The 20,664-nt window shown below is 39.3% G+C and overlaps 1 protein-coding gene across 1 annotated transcript in view; it reads right to left on the bottom strand.

The window, feature by feature from the left end:
* LOC132111084 (delphilin-like) overlaps positions 1-19,569 on the bottom strand; it is a 25,302-nt gene extending 5,733 nt beyond the window's left edge. The window contains exons 1-15 of the mRNA XM_059518595.1: positions 19,132-19,569; positions 18,923-18,964; positions 18,265-18,518; positions 17,006-17,338; positions 16,445-16,599; positions 8,763-9,038; positions 5,495-5,580; positions 4,690-4,759; positions 3,554-3,841; positions 3,249-3,400; positions 3,040-3,171; positions 2,795-2,901; positions 2,520-2,694; positions 2,027-2,382; positions 245-1,907 (exon numbers count right to left, since the gene is read on the bottom strand). Coding sequence (XP_059374578.1) covers positions 245-1,907; positions 2,027-2,382; positions 2,520-2,694; positions 2,795-2,901; positions 3,040-3,171; positions 3,249-3,400; positions 3,554-3,841; positions 4,690-4,759; positions 5,495-5,580; positions 8,763-9,038; positions 16,445-16,599; positions 17,006-17,338; positions 18,265-18,518; positions 18,923-18,964; positions 19,132-19,219 — 4,177 coding nt within the window. The 5' untranslated portion in view covers positions 19,220-19,569. The remainder of the gene's footprint in view (positions 1-244; positions 1,908-2,026; positions 2,383-2,519; positions 2,695-2,794; positions 2,902-3,039; positions 3,172-3,248; positions 3,401-3,553; positions 3,842-4,689; positions 4,760-5,494; positions 5,581-8,762; positions 9,039-16,444; positions 16,600-17,005; positions 17,339-18,264; positions 18,519-18,922; positions 18,965-19,131) is intronic.
* Positions 19,570-20,664: the final 1,095 nt, after the last annotated feature.

The following is a 20,664-nucleotide window of genomic DNA, read 5'->3' as shown; positions in this document are numbered from 1 at the left end:
CCTGAAATGTTTCATCATCAAAATGGACCAATATACTGTATGTCTCAAATGGCATTCTACTTTTTTCAAGGTCTCCTCCAACTATTACCAGAGATTTTAGCATTGTCAATTTGGCTCATGTTGTTGCATGTTTGAAATTGCAAATATAAAGTGACCTTTGGCTAAAACTGGTGCAAAACATCATCAAGATTCATTGAATCCATTTAAGACACAAGCATTTCACCAAAGATTCAGCTTATTAGGCTGAAACTTCGTACCTGTCCCCAAATGGTTCCCTCAGAATTTTCCACTTGCTCCCATCGTAGCCGCTTTACACTCATATGACTGGAGTCTGTTTTTTGTGGTGAGGCCTTTGGGAGTGGAGGTGGCATGCAAGGTGGGGGTAAAGGTGGAGGAGGAGGTGGCTCCACAGTGGGCTCATCAGTGGGGTGGTGAGTTTGAGGTTGGGGTGTACTTGGTGGTTGCGTTTGGGACTGGGCCTCCTGGTGGCTGTGATGGTGGTGACGATGTTCATGGTACTTGGGTTGAGGGCTATGTCTGGCCTGTGTAATGGGAGGAATCTGTGGGGTTGAGCGATGCTGTTGCTGCTGCTGAATCTGCTGCTGATTCTGCTGCTGCTGAAGCTGTTGCTGCTGTTGAAGATGTTGCTGCTGCTGAAGCTGTTGCTGCTGCTGAAGTTGTTGTTGCTGCTGCATATGCTGAAGCTGCTGTTGTTGCTGTTGTGAAGTATGAGGCTGGAAGGTTGACAGAATCTGTTGGGTCGGGTGAGGTTTGTGGGGCTGGTGGATCTGGTGGTACTGAGGAGCTGACTGGATTGGCTGAACCTGGTGTATATGTTCAATCTGGTGAATGTGGCGGGTTGGCAGAGGAGCTTGGTGCATCTGGTGGTGGTACTGTTGCTGAGATGGTTGAATAGCTTGAGAAACTGCTTGAGCCATGTGTGCCTGGTGCATTTGTCTGTCCACCCTCTCCAGTCTTTCGATTCGCTCCATACGCTCTATGCGTTCCAAACGCTGGATCTGCTCCAGTTGGTCAAGTCTATCCATGGAGCTTGAGAGGTGAGCCTGATGACTCCGATGCATCTGATAAGCATGGTGTTCTTGTTGATCTGGATGCAAGGCCTGGGGCTGCATGCCATAGATATGCCTATCTGAGCATTCCTTTCTTTCAATCCTATCAAGCCTATCCATGGAGCTAGATAGTTGAGTCTGAATAGTCTGGCGTGAGTGGTGTCTTTGGTGCACTTTAATAGACTGAGATTGGTGGCTTGGTTTATTTTGATGAATTGGATGCATCTGGTGATCCTGTTGCACCTGGTGATGTTGGTGAACCTGGTGAGCTGGATGGACCTGATGGTGCATCTCGTATATTGCATGACTAGGGATGGGTGACTGGTTTATTTCTGGAGAGGGCATTGGGGGCAGAGACTGATGCATTTGCTGCTGGGATTGGTGAGGGTGGCTGGCTGTTGGTTGAACTGGAAGCGAGTGGTGCTCCTGAAGGACTTGGTGCTGCGCCATTAGCTCATCACGTGTGGGCAACACCTTGTGAATGGATTGTCTTTTTGGAGGTGGGTTAGCTCTTGGTGGAGGCGGCGGAGGAGGTCCAGGGTGGCGACGGAAGGTCAGCTGTCGGGGTGCATGGTCAGGGGTGAATCGAGCAGGGGTAGGGGGGTCATTAAATTGGACTGGGGGAGGGGGAGGAGGAGTCATAGGGGGTGGAGGAATGTGCTCTGAGCTGGAGGAGTAGGTAAGAGAACTGGCATCCTCACTGCTACTATGTACTTCACTTGGACTGCTTAGATCAGGAGGCATGTATGGACCCTCTTCTTCCTCCTCCTCCTCCTCCTCTTCCTCTTCTACCTCTACCTCCTCTTCCTCATTCTGGAATGTCATCTGGACAATATCCTGGTGTTATTTTGAAGTAAAATATACAAATAGCATTGAGTTTTTGCAATAGACCAATGAAGATTAGCCACTGATCTTGTATCAAATATCAAGTCAATTAACCATTCTAATATACAAACCTCTTCATAGTCATTCTCTGGTGACAGAAAGTCATCCACAGATAACTGCTGTCCCAACTGCTCGCTAAGAGCCTCCATGAATAAATCTGTGTCAGGGGTACGAGGTGGACGTGAGAAGGTGTAGCGCTTCTTCCGAATGGGCGGACTAGGTGGGTAGTCCGGAGGAGAGGGTGGAGAGAGAGGTGGGCTGTCTAAACTGATGTATGGGTTGGACTCAGCACTGGTTTGAGAGGTAAGACCTGGAGGGTAGCAGGGGCACTGGGGACTCAGTGGAGGCTCCTGCATCCAAGAGTTAGGCTGTGGAGGAGGTTGTGGAGGCGGAGGTACAGGCTGTGCTGGTGCAGATTTCCGGCTACCTGAGAGTTGAAAATGGAAAAGCAAAGGCTAAAAAGATAAAAGACTGCCTCAGACGAAATTCCTACCTATTACTTAAGGAATGTCAAGGTTTTTCTAGAATTCACAAGCTACGATGTCAATAAAATACTGACTATACCTGAAGTGGCCCGAACAGATGGAGAGGAAGAGTATGCCCTGACGGACTTTGAGGAAGCATGCGGGAAGACGTCTACGTTAACCAGAGTTTCAGGAGCTAGAGGAGGTCGACTCTTCAGGGATTTGGATCTCTTCCCGGCATAGACATTCTCCAGCTCAGCATATACAGCTGACAGCTAGATAAAGCATAGGGACAAGGTTGTTAATATAAAAACAGTGCACTTACTCAAACATTAACATTTTTGTAAACCTGTAAAATCAAAGAAAAGAGCTCACATTAGTCAGATTGTTGGGTGTCTCTGGTAGGGATGTTCCATCCCCTGATTGTCTCTCTCCAGGAGTCAGTCTCATAGGTGCCACCTCCACTGGCTCAGTGCAAATCCCTCATGAAGTAAGAAAATAGCCTATTAACTCTGATTTCAATTTGCTAAAAAAGCTACATACTTATCAATGGCATCAAAAAATGTAAAACCGCTGTCCTTACAATGTGTAATACAACATAGTGTTTGAAGACAGCTTACCCATTCCCAAGTGAGTGCCGATAACCAGATCATCTGAGCTGCGTCCCCTCACACTGCTCCTGTAGGTGGTTCCTGTCACCTTCATGGAGCTGCTGCGCCTATGAGGCTCATGGGCTGGAGGTTCAGGATCTGCTGTTGACACTACCAATAATAAATACATGCATGCATACATGTATGTACTTATACTCTATACAGATTGAAGGGCTCACATGTAACTTTATAGCCAAGGAATCGTGAGATCTTGTTCTGGCAGTGTTCCTGCTCCTCATAGGTCAGCAGCTGGTAAATGAACTGCCAAATCACCTGTTTTGCTGGGGTATCCAACACAGGGAAGACGTCCACAATCAAAGTGTCTACATTTCTAATGGCACGGCAGAAAAATGAATCAAATCAGGTTTCACACAAAGTTCAGGAATATTCTCATAGAATCAGTGGAGACATTTCTATCTTAGAATAACAATTCTTTAGTTTTTTTCTTTCCTTCACTAAAATATTTTATGGGTATGTCCTTCACCTGTGCTGGAAGAAGGCCTCCAGGGCCTTGCAGATGGTGTATCTCTCTTGGAGGGTTAGAAGGTGCTCAAGCTGCTGGCTGAAGGTACGACCCTGTACACGGATACTGGGAGGCAAGATCTCAGCGACCCACTGAAGGGAGCTAAGCACAGGAGCACGGGAGCGTGGAGAAACCTCCATTTGTTCAGGTTCGGTCATGGTGAAGGCCGGCAGGCCATCTTCAACCACCAGGCTGGGCATTGCCCCACTCCCCTGCAGCATGGACACCACCTTTTCATGTGAACAGTTCCTGAGGGGATGTACAAAAATACAAACTATACACAATGTTGACTTAAGCCGGATGCACACTGAGCTATTTTTAATAGTCCTTCATGATTATTGCTTGCCAGCTTGTACGAACTTGATGATCATGTCACACTGTGGGTTGTCATTAATGTCAGAATATACGACAGTCAAGGCGCGTATACGGATGCGCACAAGAAAACGGATGCGCACAAGAAAACTTTTACCTTATCAACTCATACATGTTCAGTGACTCTGAGCTGCATTACACATGGGGCTGTAATGTTGGCTATCATGAAAAGTATATGAACAACAGCAATACCGATGTATTTATGAAGTATAGTGTTAGCAGCACTACACCCCCAGTTGAAAACATAGGCGCATATCATAGCAAAGACAACATATCATAGGAATTCTGTGAGTGGAGGACGAGAGCGCCAGAGTTTATGGCACTTAGAAGAAATCTCTAGCATTGATTTTGATCATGCCTTGTCTCTAGAAACAAAGACAGTTTGACATTCGACGTAGGAGAAGTCACACTGCTGGACTGCGGCAAATCTTTAAAAAAATAAATAATTTTTCGCAAGGGCCATTAATTAGCTCTCAGTAAACATGTCAAACCGGTGATCAAAAACTTCCCATTTTAGCCTAGGTTTATGGGAATCTTTTAAGATTTTCCAAATTTCTCTTAGACGACCAAATTTGAGGCCAAAAATCGCACAGTATGCACTGGGCTTTATAAGATAATGAGCATGAAGAACACATATGCATAATAATAGTGTTGCTTGCTTTAGACATTATTTCAGTCCCACATTAGGATAAAAACAATGTATTCCAGTGCAACCCAAGCCTCACCTCATGTCCAACCCATTGAGAAACAGGATACGATCTCCAGGTTTGAGACCCGCCTTCTCAGCAGGGCTGCCTGCAGGGGAATGGCAACAAACCAAGCAGAAAGTCAATGCTGACAGCAGATCATATGTGCTCCAACTGAGATTACGCGGTGTTCATGAAATGCCCTTTGTAATGATGTGAGATATATAAGCTGAGACACTGAAGAAGCTTGGGTGTTTGTCACTTCCTGCCCAAGAATGGATGTCCCTTTTTGGCTTTTGAGGGCTGGATGTGGGAAAAGTGTGAATCTAAAAGGATTTGTGCTAGATAAAAACAGAACTCTACCACCTGTGCCCCTCTGACTCAGCCTGTGGAGAGTCTTCTGGTATGTCTTCTTGTTTCTCTCTCTCTTTCATCTCCTGCTGTTCTTGCACACTGCCAGTTTCTGCCGCCTAACTTTTTAATGGGCGCCATGAGTCAGAAATGACAGAACTTTCATGATTTTAGTATTCACGTCATCTGCTTCAGTTATATGCCTGATAATTCACTCCCCTTCACTTGTTTCATGTCCAAAAAAAAAAAAAAAAAAAAAAAAAAACCTTTCTAAAATAGCCTTGTTATGTTTGATGTCAACAAAATTAAATGCACCAGGAGAAACAAACACTTCCCTTATGAAAAAAAAACTCAATGTTTGAAAATAGTAAGGGGATAATATTATAGAACAACAATCTAAATTAATTAATCCATCTTAGATAAATATTAAATGTTTCAACATCGAAATTAGACACTTAACTTACAACAATAACCATTTTGGTTCATTTCATACCTGGTATTACAGAATCAATCCATACTGGAGCATGGCCACGCAGAGTAAACCCGAAACTCTGGTTCCCTTTGTACACCCGTACTGTCCTAGAGAAACATGATAGTGACATCTTAAAAACAAGTGAATACAACCTATAGAAATACAAAAAATACAAATAAGTAGATAAGGAATGACAATATACAAATTGACATTTGTAGGCAGGTATATTACAAAATGCAGTTATGTATGTACAGGTATATTATGTGCAAAATTTAAGTTTACAGTAAGTATGTGTGTTAGATAATTAAGTGTATGTGTATATAAATATAAAGTGTAGTGTGTTCCACAGTTATTATCAGTTGTTCATAAGATGGATTGCCTGAGGGAAGAAACTGTTCCTGTGCCTGGTCATTCTGGTGTTCAGAGCTCTGTAGCGTCGACCAGATGGCAACAGTTTAAAAAGGGAGTGTGCTGGATGTGAGGGGTCCAGAGTGATTTTGCCAGCCCTTTTGCTCACTCTGGATAAGTACAGTTCTTGAATAGAAGGTAGGTTGTACCGATGATTCGCTCAGCAGTCCGGACTACCCTCTGTAGTCTTCTGAGGTCCGATTTAGAAGCTGAGCTGAACCAGACAGTTACTGAAGTGCAGAGGATGGATTCAATGATGGTGGAGTAGAACTGTTTCAGCAGCTCCTGTGGCAGGTTAAACTTCCTCAGCTGGCAAAGGAAGTACAACCTCTGCTGGGCCTTTTTCACAATGGAGTCAATGTGAATGTCCCACTTCAGGTCCTGAGAGATAGTGGTGCCCAGGAACCTGAATGACTCCACTGCAGTCACAGTGCTGTTCATGATGGTGAGTGGGGGGAGTGCAGGGGGGTTTCTCCTGAAGTCCACAATCATCTCCACTGTTTTGAGGGTGTTAAGCTCAAGGTTGTTGAGAGTGCATCAGACAGCCAGCTCTTTAACCTCCTGTCTGTAACCAGACTTGTCACCGTCCTGAATGAGGCCGATGAGTGTGGTGTCATCTGCAAACTTCAGGAGCTTTACAGAGGGGTCCTTAAACGTCCAATTTTTAGTTTACAGGGAGAAGAGCAGTGGGGAGAGAACGCAGCCCTGGGGAGCTCCTGTGCTGAATGTACAGGTGCTGGATGTGTATTTTCCCAGCCTCACTAGCTTCTGACTGTCTGTCAGGAAGCTGTTGATCCACTGACAGACAGAGGTGGGCACGGAGAGCTGAGTTAGTTTGGGCAGGAGGAGGTTTTGAATGATCGTGTTAAAGGCAGAGCTGAAGTCCACAAACAGGATCCTCACATAAGTCCCCGGTCTGTCTAGTTGTTGCAGAACATAATGCAGTCCAATGTTTACTGCATCGTCCACAGACCTGTTTGCTCTCTACGCAAACTGAAGAGGATCTAGCAAGGGTCCAGTGATGTCCTTCAGATGGGCCAGCACCAGTTTTTCAAATGACTTCATGACTACGGATGTTAAAGTCACAGCCCTGTAGTCATTTAGTCCTGTAATTTTGGGTTTCTTTGGGATGTGGGTGATGGTGGAGCGTTTGAAGCATGAAGGGACTTTGCACAGTTACAGCGATCTGTTGAAGATCTGTGTGAAGATGGGGGCCAGCTGGTCAGCACAGGATTTCAGACAGGCTGGTGTAACACAATCTGGGCCTGGTGCTTTTTTCCTTTTCTGCTTCCGGAAGACCTGGCGCACTGCATCCTCGCTGATCTGTATTGCAGGTGTGGGGGAGAGGGGGGATGCAGGAGGTGTGAATGGTGAGAGTGCTTGATTGGAGAGGTGTTCAGGGCGGGGTGTTCGATTTTTCTTTTATGCCAAAAATCATTTGGATATTAAGTAAAAAATAAAGATCACGTTCCATGAAGATATTTTGTAAATTTCCAACCATAAATATATAAAAAATGCATTTTTGTTTTGTAATATGGATTGCTAAGAACTTAATTTGGACAACTTCAAAGGCAATTTTCTCAAAATTTAGAATTTTTTTCACCCTCAGATTCCAGATTTTCAAATAGTTGTATCTCGACCAAAAATTTCCCTATCCTAACAAACCATACATCAATGGAAAGCTTATTTATTCATATACATTTAAAAAAACTTACCCTTATGACTGGTTTTGAGGTTCAGGGTCACATATAGTCAGACAAGCTCTGAATTTATTCCCATGCAGTCATATGCTTAAAGAATATCTATGTGTATATGCTGTCATTATGCAAACAGCTAGAAATTCTTCAGTGCAATAAAGCCACACGTTCAGTTTTCCTACATTATTAAAAAGAAACTACACCTGCATTCCTGGAGACATATCAATAAGTGTTTCTTGTACTAATGATTGACAGGATTTCACATCCTCCCACCTTTTCCTATTTATACATCGGACACAGGCTTAACAGAGAATTAATTCATGCTTTTGAAATACTGTACTCAAGTCTAGTAACGTTTACAGCATAATATAGGCTATAATGAAGAGGATGAATCTTGATGTGTCATATTTACACTGTCACACATACACAGGTGTCAAATAACATGAATTGTAAGAGTGAAATATTGCAGTGGCATAAAATCTACATAATTTACAGCCCACAGCAGTTGTGAAATCGGAAATCCAACAAGAAGGGATAAATTAATTTAAATCAATGCATCAGTAAATCAATTTATGTAACAATTTATCAATTGATCTAGCCATCTATCACTTAGTATTATGATTAAATTAATCTAATTAATAAAAAAAATACATGAAAATATAGCAAAATAAAATAAAAGGTTAACACTTTATTTTACAGTGTTCTTTTTTTACACGTTACATATTCTCATAGTAGTAAAGTAAATTATAAATAATTACATGCAGCTTACCCTGAATCAAACCCTAAAAGTTTGTTTTACGTTACGTGTTAATTACTATTACTTACTTAAATGTATAATTACACTATAACAGGAACACCTTAAAATAAAATGTCACTAATAAAGGCATAAAGCATGTTAAAATGTAAATAAAATAAAACATTAAATAATATATGTATTGAAATCTTCTATCTATCTGATTTATTGGAATACATAAAACTTGAGAATGTAGATGTCTACTAAAGAAGACTACTTAAGACACTTGAAAACTCAAAATATGAACAAAAATATGAATTTATATGACATCAGAGGACAAAACAGGAAAGCAAATGGGAATTAAAAATTCTACCACATCAGTTACAAATGCAGGAAAAAAAAGCAGACAAGAAAAGAGTGTAAATGTTCCCTCTGTGACTCTTCCACTGACCTGCGGGTAGAGAAGGAGCTGGAATGGCCTGCGATGAGTGAGGTGGTCTTACGGAGACCACGGGCAGGAGGGATGACCACTTCCTCGTTGGTGGTCCGGGGCACAGAGCTGGCTCGAGTGGACACAGACAGCAGCCGCTCGGGGTGGTCTTCACTCCGGCTGCGCCGTAGCCGATTATTCCTGTGCTCGCTGAAGCTTCGGCCCCTCAAGCGACTCATCAAACTCTGGGAGACCATCTCATCAAAACGCTGCCTGTGCTTCTTAGGGATGAAGATCCTGACAAACATGGCACACACACAGCAGACGGAGTCACAGAGGAGAAACTGTTCAGGCGTGTGTGAACATACTCTCTAGCCTGCTGAGAGAAACACTGCATGGAGACACACAAAGGCAAATGGAGGAGGAGGGACAGCTATGAGAAAGTCTGCTATAATTACACCGGATTACGGAGATGTTTGTGACCTGCTATGAAAGAAAAAAAAGAGAGCTCATGTGATGCAATAAAGTGTTTGTTTTCTGTCCTGTGTAGAGTGGTGGGTAAAAATATCCTGTTTGATCAACTTCAAAAGCTAAGCAGGTGACTTCAGAAAGATGTCTGACAGGCATTTTTGAAGTCCTGAGAGGATGAATGTTTAACGTGAAAGAGAGAGCGCTTTTAGCTCTCTGTGATATATAAGCCTTCTCTGAATTTTTAATTTTCACCATCCTTTAAAACCAAAGGTTACTAACCCAATCTGTGAGTGAAATATTTGACCTGAAGTATTAAATGTATCATATATCACCAAAATAGTATATATTACCCACTAGACTATTTTGACTTATAAAATAAAGAGATGCCATAAAAAGGAATGAGCCCATACATCATGAAGGACACTGTGGCAACACACAGCATCATGAGGGGACGAACAGCCCAGAAGCAGCTCAAGAGCTTCAGTTCTGGGTTAATCTTCCAGCTGCAATCATCTCAAACACTGCTTCAGAGCCGCTTTTGCTTCAGGACACAAATCTTACTTTGGACTACAAATGGCGAGCCAACCCGGAGCCAAAATTGTGTACGGTGCAAGAACAAAAGGTCCTTCAAATGTAATGTAAATGTAATCACAAGAACATCATACTGAGGTGAAGCTTCGACGACAAACTGCAATTTTAGCAATTGCAATTGTAAATACAAACAGCCATTCTATACGCAACTTATGCTGGGTTTCCTGCATCTGAAGAGCTTAGGGTCCAACAGCGGCACTGAGACATTTACAATCCAAGAAAAATGAATGCTAATTTAAAAACAATATTTAAAGCTTATGAATCAAACATGATCAAACCAATAATGTATTCAAGTACTACTGTGTCATGGAAGTTTTACAATAACATGCATTCTTCAGTGAATTCAATCGCAAAAATATCCCCAAAAAACTCCTAATTCGACTTAAATCCACATTTCACTCAAAAGTTAACTTTTATTTAGTTCAGGATGCCCTCAATTAGAAGGAGGTCACAGGAAATCTAAAATTAACCCCGTGTCAGAGAGGGGAGGAAACACAGATCAAGGACACAATTTTTAAAATGAATGAAGGTGGGAATGAAGAACTATTTAACAATAAAAGATGTTATTAACAAATGTAATTGATCTCTAAGCCTATTTGGTATCTCGGAATGCCTCTACTCACATTAACAAAGCCTGCCATGCATTAACAAACTGATTAACATTCTCTTAACAAGTCTTAAATTACATAAAATAATGGAAAATACCTTATTAAAGAAAGCAAGCTCAACAACAAGGCCAAGTGAGGAGTAAATATGATTTTAAAATAAAATGGTATGACAAATGGAAAGTCTGAATGTCTTTTCGATTTGTTCTGTACCTATGAAGTCTAATATTGCATGAACTTATAGAGCATAAATTCTACAATTTATCTAAAAATTTGATTAAACCTCAATTTCTGAACCTAGTTTCTTTATGATCCTAGAAGGTTTTTCTTACCGAAAAGGCTTGGAGAAACCCCTGTTGCGCCCCATCTCTCTTTTAAATTAAGATACGTCTCAAACAAAATGATGAGATGTTCTTGATCTTAGTGCAGGAGTCTTCATAAAGCTGGAATAACCGTTCAGATAGTAGAAGAGGATGATAACAAGAGCCATTATTCGCCAGTATCCAGATGAGGGGATGCCAGCTGGAGGAGCGATGACGTCATCTTTGAGTCAACTTTGGCTCGGTCGCCCATATCTCCGTGCTGGGTTGCCTTGGGGAGTTAAATGTTAAAAAGGAGTCTCAGGACCATAGACCAGATGCCTTCAACTGCAGTCGAGAGGCAAAGTTGCAGCTGCTTCAGATGTGAAGAGAGAGCATAGAATAAAAGAGTGGAACAGGAACAGAGAGAGAGTGAGAAAATAGAAAGAGTCCCACTGGAAATCTAAGGCAGGTCAGCATGACTTCCTCAATCCGATCCATTTAATTGTGCATGAGTTAGAAGATCCTCAAGTATCCAAGTTCAAGACTCGAAGACAAAAGTAGAATTTGCACGGCTGACACCAACCAGATATAAAGTTGTAGTTTAATGCAAAACCTGAAGCCACAAAGAAACAATTCCCTCAAAATTCTAAGCAAGGCCCCTTAGTCTTCTTAGCTGCGTTGTACAACCCGAATTCCGGAAAAGTTGGGACGTTTTTTAAATTTTAATAAAATGAAAACTAAAGGAATTTCAAATCACGAGCCAATATTTTATTCACAATAGAACATAGATAACGTAGCAAATGTTTAAACTGAGAAATTTTACACTTTTATCCACTTAATTAGCTCATTTAAAATTTAATGCCTGCTACAGGTCTCAAAAAAGTTGGCACGGGGGCAACAAATGGCTAAAAAAGCAAGCAGTTTTGAAAAGATTCAGCTGGGAGAACATCTAGTGATTAATTAAGTTAATTGATATCAGGTCTGTAACATGATTAGCTATAAAAGCTTTGTCTTAGAGAAGCAGAGTCTCTCAGAAGTAAAGATGGGCAGAGGCTCTCCAATCTGTGAAAGACTGCGTAAAAAAATTGTGGAAAACTTTAAAAACAATGTTCCTCAACGTCAAATTGCAAAGGCTTTGCAAATCTCATCATCTACAGTGCATAACATCATCAAAAGATTCAGAGAAACTGGAGAAATCTCTGTGCGTAAGGGACAAGGCCGGAGACCTTTATTGGATGCCCGTGGTCTTCGGGCTCTCAGACGACACTGCGTCACTCATCGGCATGATTGTGTCAATGACATTACTAAATGGGTCCAGGAATACTTTCAGAAACCACTGTCGGTAAACACAATCCGCCGTGCCATCAGCAGATGCCAACTAAAGCTCTATCATGCAAAAAGGAAGCCATATGTGAACATGGTCCAGAAGCGCCGTCGTGTCCTGTGGGCCAAGGCTCATTTAAAATGGACTATTTCAAAGTGGAATAGTGTTTTATGGTCAGACGAGTCCAAATTTGACATTCTTGTTGGAAATCACGGACGCCGTGTCCTCCGGGCTAAAGAGGAGGGAGACCTTCCAGCATGTTATCAGCGTTCAGTTCAAAAGCCAGCATCTCTGATGGTATGGGGGTGCATAAGTGCATACGGGATGGGCAGCTTGCATGTTTTGGAAGGCTCTGTGAATGCTGAAAGTTATTTAAAGGTTTTAGAGCAACATATGCTTCCCTCTAAACAACGTCTATTTCAGGGAAGGCCTTGTTTATTTCAGCAGGACAATGCAAAACCACATACTGCAGCTATAACAACAGCATGGCTTCGTCGTAGAAGAGTCCGGGTGCTAACCTGGCCTGCCTGCAGTCCAGATCTTTCACCTATAGAGAACATTCGGCGCATCATTAAACGAAAAATACGTCAAAGACGACCACGAACTCTTCAGCAGCTGGAAATCTATATAAGGCAAGAATGGGACCAAATTCCAACAGCAAAACTCCAGCAACTCATAGCCTCAATGCCCAGACGTCTTCAAACTGTTTTGAAAAGAAAAGGAGATGCTACACCATGGTAAACATGCCCCGTCCCAACTATTTTGAGACCTGTAGCAGAAATCAAAATTGAAATGAGCTCATTTTGTGCATAAAATTGTAAACTTTCTCAGTTTAAACATTTGCTATGTTATCTATGTTCTATTGTGAATAAAATATTGGCTCATGTGATTTGAAAATCTTTTAGTTTTCATTTTATTAAAATTTAAAAAACGTCCCAACTTTTCCGGAATTCGGGTTGTACCTCATGTGGAAACTAGCAACTTTAAAGCAAGAAAGTTGTGTGGATTTTGTGCAAACTTCTGGTGAGTCACGAACCTAAGAGAGGTTTATTATAAAAAGTAGGCTGCTTAAAAATAGGGAGGTTTCATGGGGAGAACTAGGCAGATTTTTGCTGGGACGAAGCGCAGCACACAAGCTGGTCAGTACCGGAGTGGACAGTGAAAATGCAGTGGTTCATGCCAAATGCAAGTGATATTGATGCAGCTAGAAAGGTCATGCTGTCACTGAGATGCATTCAGTGTACATGTGTCTGCTATGGAAGCTTGTTTCTGCCATGCGATAAGATAATAAAAAAATGGTAATTACGAATTTTTTTTTTTTTTTTCTCGCAATTCTACGCTACATAAAATCTTGCATTTGCTAGGGAAAGAAGTCTGAATTGCAGATACTAACACAATAAAAAAATACAAGTCTGAATTGTGAGAGATGAACTCACAGTTGAGAAAAAAAGTCAGAATTGTGAGATAAAAAAGTGGCAATACTTTCTATTTTTATTACTTGGCAACAAAAGTCAGAGTTGTGAGATGTTAACGTGGAATTGTAAGAAAAGTCAGAATTCTGATTCGATAGCTTACAATTATTACTTTTTTTCATCAGGATTGCAATTTTATATCTCCAAATTCTAAATTTATACCTGACAGTTGAAACTTTTCCTCCCAATTACGAATTGTGAGATGTCAACTTGCAATTCTGAGGTTAAATCTTGTAATTCAGAATTGCAAGATGTAAATCTGATCATATTCAAAAATAATACCATCACCAATAGTTTCTCAGTGCTTAAACCGCACATAAAACATTGTAAAAACATGCAACAACCATCTCATTAAAAAGCAACTTGCCTCTGAACAATGGAAAATGACAGAAAAATCGAAGGTTTGTGCAAGTACAAAATACATTTCTTACTTGCTAAAGAAGGCGTTCATGGTTCCCGATAATATAAGGCTATCAAGGGTTAATCAGAACAAGCTGATGAAAAGTGTGAATCTAGGTATCTGGAGCATGCTGTTCTTCTTCATAAATCACTCCTCATGGCAGTAAGGGTGATTTAAAAGTGGTCCCATTTTCAGAGTTTCCAAGTATCTAACTTTAAATTTTTTTTACATGCATATTTGATAAGCACTTGATGAAACAATATTTTATCCAGTAAACCTCGCAGGTATGATTCCCCACTGGTAGCGAAGGGGCGGTCGCTGTTAAAACTGCTCTGTCAGTGTAACTGAACACATTTCAGCTATGAGACGCATCGAATTCTCCTGACAAAGACCCTCCTCAGCGAGTTATTACAGTGAGAGAGAACCCACACATGCAAACCTATTGAGAGGGGGAGACTGCTTATTTTGTTTATTTTCACAAAATATAATAATAATAATATTAAATCTAATAATAAGTTAGATTTAACAATAAGTAAAAATCAAGAAATAATCTAACAATATTAACCACTTCAGCTGTTATTTTGATTTTTTGAGAATTAGGCATATGCAATATTGGACCCAGCGGTGGGTCCCCAGAGTTGTTAAAATCTAATATTTGAATATGTAAACTAATTGTTAATGACTAAAAGGAATAATTAAATACCTCATATCATAGTTTTAATAAAAATTATTGATGAAAAAATATGCAAGGACTTTTTGTAGTTTAGGCTATAAGCATGTAAAAATGTCAAATATGGTTAAAGAGTTTAAAGAGTTTTGGTCACACTTTACTATGAGGTCCAGTTATCTCTATTAACAAACCAATAAAAATGACTTTTGCCTCAGTAAAATCCTAATTTGCTGCTTAATAATGGTTAGAAAGGTAGTTGTTAAGTTTAGGTGTTGGTAGGATTTGGGATGTAGAATATGGTCATGAAGAATATGTGATTTAAAAGTACTAATTAACAACCAATATGTTATATATATATATATATATATATATATATATATATATATATATATATATATATATATATATATATATATATATATATATATATATATATATATATATATATATATTTTTTTTTTTTTTTATAAAGAAGGATGTGAGGGAATAGCCAGCTCATTAAAGATGGATGAATTTATGTTCATAAAGCTTCTCTTGCTATGTCGCTATACAAACTAAAGGTTGAAATGCTGAAACATTTTCCTCCAGTTTAAAAGTTATAACAGTTTTGAACACTTTTCAGATAGGTTGGAGGAAAGCATGTATCAGATCAGGTCTTAAGACAGATCTGAAATCAACAGATATGTCAAAGATACTAACTGAAGCACAAAACTAACAAAGAGATGGAGAGACAGGAATAAGATGCTTTCCAGGGCTTTCCAGGAAACAATGTTATCTCTCAACACAATCCTGATTCATAATATAACAGAAGCATCCAGAATCCTCATGTATGTCTACCTGCTTCCGATGGGCTTGAACCTCATTTTTATTAAAGGAGTGATTTACGTACACGTATAAACATCCCGCCCCTCACCTCAGCGGCATGAGCTCTGGTTGTATTGTAGAGAATTTTAGTGAAGATGATTGCACAGAACCTGTGCAAGTGCGGCTCTTAATGGTACCTTTGTTTGCTGTTTTTTCATGCTTTTCAATATGGTGTTGTTTGTAAATGCTACTGCTTATGTTAGCTTTTAATAAACGTTTTTACCCTGATTAAAGCTTTAATACAGCAGAATACAAGAAGTGTTTGAACAGGATTAAGAACGTACGAAGACAGAATCACAATTCATATATGAATAGATTTTTTTGTGCACCCCTAGTTTTGACAACAACTCTTTCTCTTCTCTAAAGGGATGCAACATGGCCCCACCCCCTTTGTTGCATGTTCCCAGGGGCAGGGATTAAGTAAATTTCAGGGTCTGTGATGTCACAAACACAGGAAGTAGCTTGTTGTAGTCCCTACTAGCCATTTTTGTAGGCATTAAACTGCCAGAATTTCAAAAGACGATATCTCAGTTTGCTTTGAACTTTCAACGTCATAACTTTGAAGCTATTGTTTATAGTTAAACAGCAACATTACACACTAACTAATGATAAAAAAGTGAAAGCACAATCAACTACCCCTTTAAATCCTAACGGGCTGTCCTGATTGTATTACTTGACGTTTATTAGTCAATGTTACTGTTTAAATTAAAGTATAGGCTCCTTCTATGTTGCTCAGAAATATTTTTACTGTGGTTATTATAAACAAAATGAAACAAAATACAGTTCAGCTTTTAAGATATAGGCTCATGCTAACGATTTTGTTTTCTGGAGTTAGAAACAATAAAATAAAATATTCTTCAGGCTTTTTACCCATCCAAACACAAAGAGAAAACTTTAAATGTAATTGAAAGTTGTAATTTGTAATAAAAAAAAATTAGTTAATACATAAATACATAAATAGGGAGGTGGGTCATTTAACTGGATTCATGAAAGCTCATTGGTACCTGATGCTGTCAATCAGTTGCTGATGTTCCTCGGTGAGCAGTATTTCTGGAAGTGTAGACGCCAGACCTTCAACATCCCTCTCAGTTGCATACTGCTTCAGCAAATCAAACAGCCTCTCTTTCACCTCAGGCTCCTCCCCTAAAATCTCCTCAACCTATAAAAATTCAGAACAGACCATTTTAACTTCACCAACACTGGTGAAGAATAAATGCAATTGTGTGATGTTTAACCAGTCCAAACTAACTTTTTGAGGTTCGAGTAACAATTTTTGTTAACACTTTAGTTTAGGGACCGATTCTCACGATTAATTAGTTGCTTATTAACATACATATTACTAGCATATTGGCTGTTTCTATAAAGCACATATCAATGCCTTACACCATATTTTAGCTCCCTTAATCCTACCCCATACCTAAACTTAACAACTTACTAACTGTTAATAAGCAGCAAATTAGGAAAAATGTATAGAGGCAAAAGTCATAGTTACTAGTTAGTGACTAGTGAGAACTGCTCTCCAAACTAAAGTTTGAGCCAGTTTTTCCGTGCCCCTTGAGACTGACCTTCTTGTTGAACTCCAGAGCTTTATGTTTGCGGTCCTGCCTCACCATGTCTCTGCTCTGATACGTCTCTTTCATGCTGCTGCTGGTGCGTTTCTGCCAGCGGTTGATCCGCAGCACACCCAGACGCAGCGTACGTCCCTGAGAGGCCTTGATCATGGCCGCCGCCGTCTCATGCTGTTTCACTGGAATCCCATTCACCTCCATCACATAGTCACCAGCTCGCAGTCCACTCCGGCTGGCTGGAGAGTTCAGCATGCAGTCCTCCACCAGCAGAGGACTGTCTCCCACTATGGTAAAGCCAAAACGCCCATCAGGCCCCGGACTAATGTCCATCTGCGGTGATAAAGTGGATAAGGGTGAGTGACACTGGTTTGCACTACAGAAGCAAAGGAAAACTAGGAGAGATCCAAAGTCTCTTTTACAAAACAAAGGCACTTTATATAAAATTTTATTATTTAAATGATGATTTTAGATATTTACACCACTGTTTAAAAGTGTATTTATCAAGAAGAATTTAACATTTTACAAAATACAAAATTGTTTGAAAGAAGTTCTGCTCTTTCAAGCTAACTATTCATCAAAGAATCCTAAATTATATATATATGTATATATGTATGATTCTTTAAAGTGTTATGACTCCATGCAAATATTTATTTAAAAGCAAAAGGCACAACCATTTTCAACACTGAAAATAATAATAAATCAGCATATCAGAATGATTTCTGAAAGATCATGTGACACTGAAGACTGGAGTAATGATGCTGAAAATTCAGCTTTACATCACAGGAATACATTATAATTGAATATATACTCAAATAGAAACTCACAGGAAGAAAATATATGCATAATATATAATGGATTTCAAAATCTATGCAAATATAAACTACATGAAGAAATAACTATTTTAAATTGTAATATTTTTACAATATTAATGTATTTGCGATCAAATAAATCAGATTTAGAGACTTCTTTCGAAATAAATTCTTACCTCATGCCTCAAACCTTCATTTTTTCTTTTTCTTCACAAAAAAAATTAGATTAAAAATGAATGTGTTGCAATGCAAATACTTTTTTATGGAAACTGTATTTATTTAGAGAGAGAATCTAGGAGGTGATATGGGACAAAACTCTTTAGTAATCACTTTAGTAATCAACCATATGAACTGCTTTTTTCTCTTGAATTAGGTCAAATGAAATTGAATTTAAGTCTGTTTTGTAATTAAACAGTAAAAATGGCATGTCAGTGAAGAAAAACTGGCCTGTTCAATTCTAGACACAACGCCAATGCTGGGCGGCACAGTCTTGAGGGTCTGAGCCAAAGCGATGAGGGCTTTAGTGCTGAGGGACGAGACGTCCTGCCCGTCGATCTCCAGAACCTGGTCACCTGGCTGCAGTCCGGCCATGTAAGCGCTGCTGCCCTCCACCACAGAGAGGATGTAACTGGGACCATCTCCACCCAGCTTAAAGCCAAAATCTTCTGGCCAGCCCTGGTTATTTGCTGGAAGACCCAGTTCTGGAAAAAGTCAATACATGAGAGAAAAAAAGAGAGATTTGAGAATGAGCTTCCATTAGAGTTACATTTTATTTAGTATTTCTAAAATAAAATTGATTTAAGTTATGTATGCATGTCCAAAACATAGTGAACAATATATCTGATTGAAAATAAATAAATAAATAAATGTTCACTCCAAAAGACATCTTTCCAATTTAATAAACTGTATAAAATTTTTTTTTTTTAAGTAAAATAAAATATTGGCTGCCTAAATCCCCACCTTAATTTAAGCAAAAATAGTTAAGTTTCAGCACTCCATCATATAACCTACTGTAGGGCTGTAACATGCTGTTTCAATTGAATTTGTGACATAATAACAGAAAAAGAAAAAAAACTAAAAATGGTTAAACAATTACTTTACGCACCAATATTCAGTGGGAAATCTCTCAGCACGTTAGGGTTCGGGTCTGTGGAATTGAGGAAACATATTAATTTGTTTATGTATATGTCTGCATTAAATTTAATATAATGTAAGGTTAAAAATATATAAACATCTGAACTGTCTAATAAAATATATGTTCTAAAATAAAATCAATTCTCAGTTCCCACCTCACAGAGCGTATTGTGAACTTACAGAAATCTTTGGAGGCACTGCGGGATCCCGATCGGCTCTGGCGAAGGGAGAAACGGCTCTTCTGGCTCTTCAGAAATCTTCTCATCATGGTTTCTGGGTCTTCTGTGTGGAAGTCGAGCTGTAAGAGGTCACCTCAGGTCAGCACCTCCTCACCAAGTCACTGCTCAGTTATTACCAAAAAAACAATCAATCTGGCAGGTTTAGCCACCTCCAGTCCAGTGTAGATCAGGAGAGGGCTGCAGCCGTGGCTCTACATCTCCACTCAGTTGGTCCAGTCCAAACCCTCTTGCAGAGTGCAGAGCAGAAATCTGGGACAAGCTAGCTGGGTCTTTTAATGATTCTTTTGCAAGAGAAAGGTACAGTGAAGCCCCATTTTTCTATAAATACCTCCCTCCCCCTTTACTTCTCTCTCTCTCTCTCTGTGATGCTGGTGGATTGGGCCCTCTCTCAGGGCTGAGGAGTGACCCAGAAACTGCCAGTCAGAGCAGCGAAGGACGGCGCTCTGATTACAGATCCTCAGAGACGCTGTGGTACAGTTAGATGCAGTCTGGTACATTTAACTCCAATTCCCAAGCTAAGAATCTGATTCGCTATCATTCTTCCAACTGTTCCTTATTCAAGCACAGAACACCAGGAATGGTTAACCTCCAACTCTGCAAATATAGGTATGATTTAATATGATATTAATAGCATGTGCAGCATGACGTCAAAAAGTAATTAGAAGATCTGTGATGCTAAGGGCTGGCATTCAGAACCCACTTGTGACCTTATGGTATATGGAAGCAAATAAAATACTTACTTAGTTTACTTCCCTGTAGATCAATATACAGCAAGTAACTTTGAATAAAAGGGCACATCTCCCAAAACATGTATTAAAAATAAAATAAAAAAATGTTTTGGTCACAAAAGAAAACAACATCAAATTGAAATAAAACAAAAGATATAAATAAAACCAAATGAAATAAAACAAATGTCAAATGTAAAAACAAAAAATACAAAGTAAACTAGAAAAGTACATTTTTAACAAAAAATAAATAAATGTAAAATGAAACTACATAAAACAAACCAATACAAATAAAACAAAAAGTTACATTTTAATAAAATGTAAAAATAAAAAAATAAAAATTATACTTTTTAATAAACATAAAACAAACAACGCAAAACACATTCTTTTAACCTTTTTTAATTTTTTACAAAAACATTAAGGTATTAAAATAATGAAAATGAATTTTTTTTTTTTACATAAAAATTGTGCTTAATTGTCAAAATTAACAAATAATGGTGCTCATTGTTAATACAAACAATTTTATTTGATTTTGGGGATATAATGGGGTTATCCTTTTGCTGGCTATAATAAAGAGGTAACAATTCAAAAACAAAACCAGTATCTTAAAAAAGACATTGGATACTACAAGAAGACCCTTAATAATCCTATTTAATATCATTCTGAAACTTGTCAAACCAGAGGGTACACGTTTTCTTTATGGATCATTTGCAAGCCAGGTCAGGGATTGAACTATAGCAGAAAATAAC

This window comes from Carassius carassius, chromosome 1 (genome assembly GCF_963082965.1).
Source record: "Carassius carassius chromosome 1, fCarCar2.1, whole genome shotgun sequence".
Classification (NCBI taxonomy): Eukaryota; Metazoa; Chordata; class Actinopteri; order Cypriniformes; family Cyprinidae; genus Carassius; species Carassius carassius.
The sequence above is the reverse complement of the archived record's forward strand: the minus strand, read 5'-3'. Positions and strand labels throughout refer to the sequence as shown.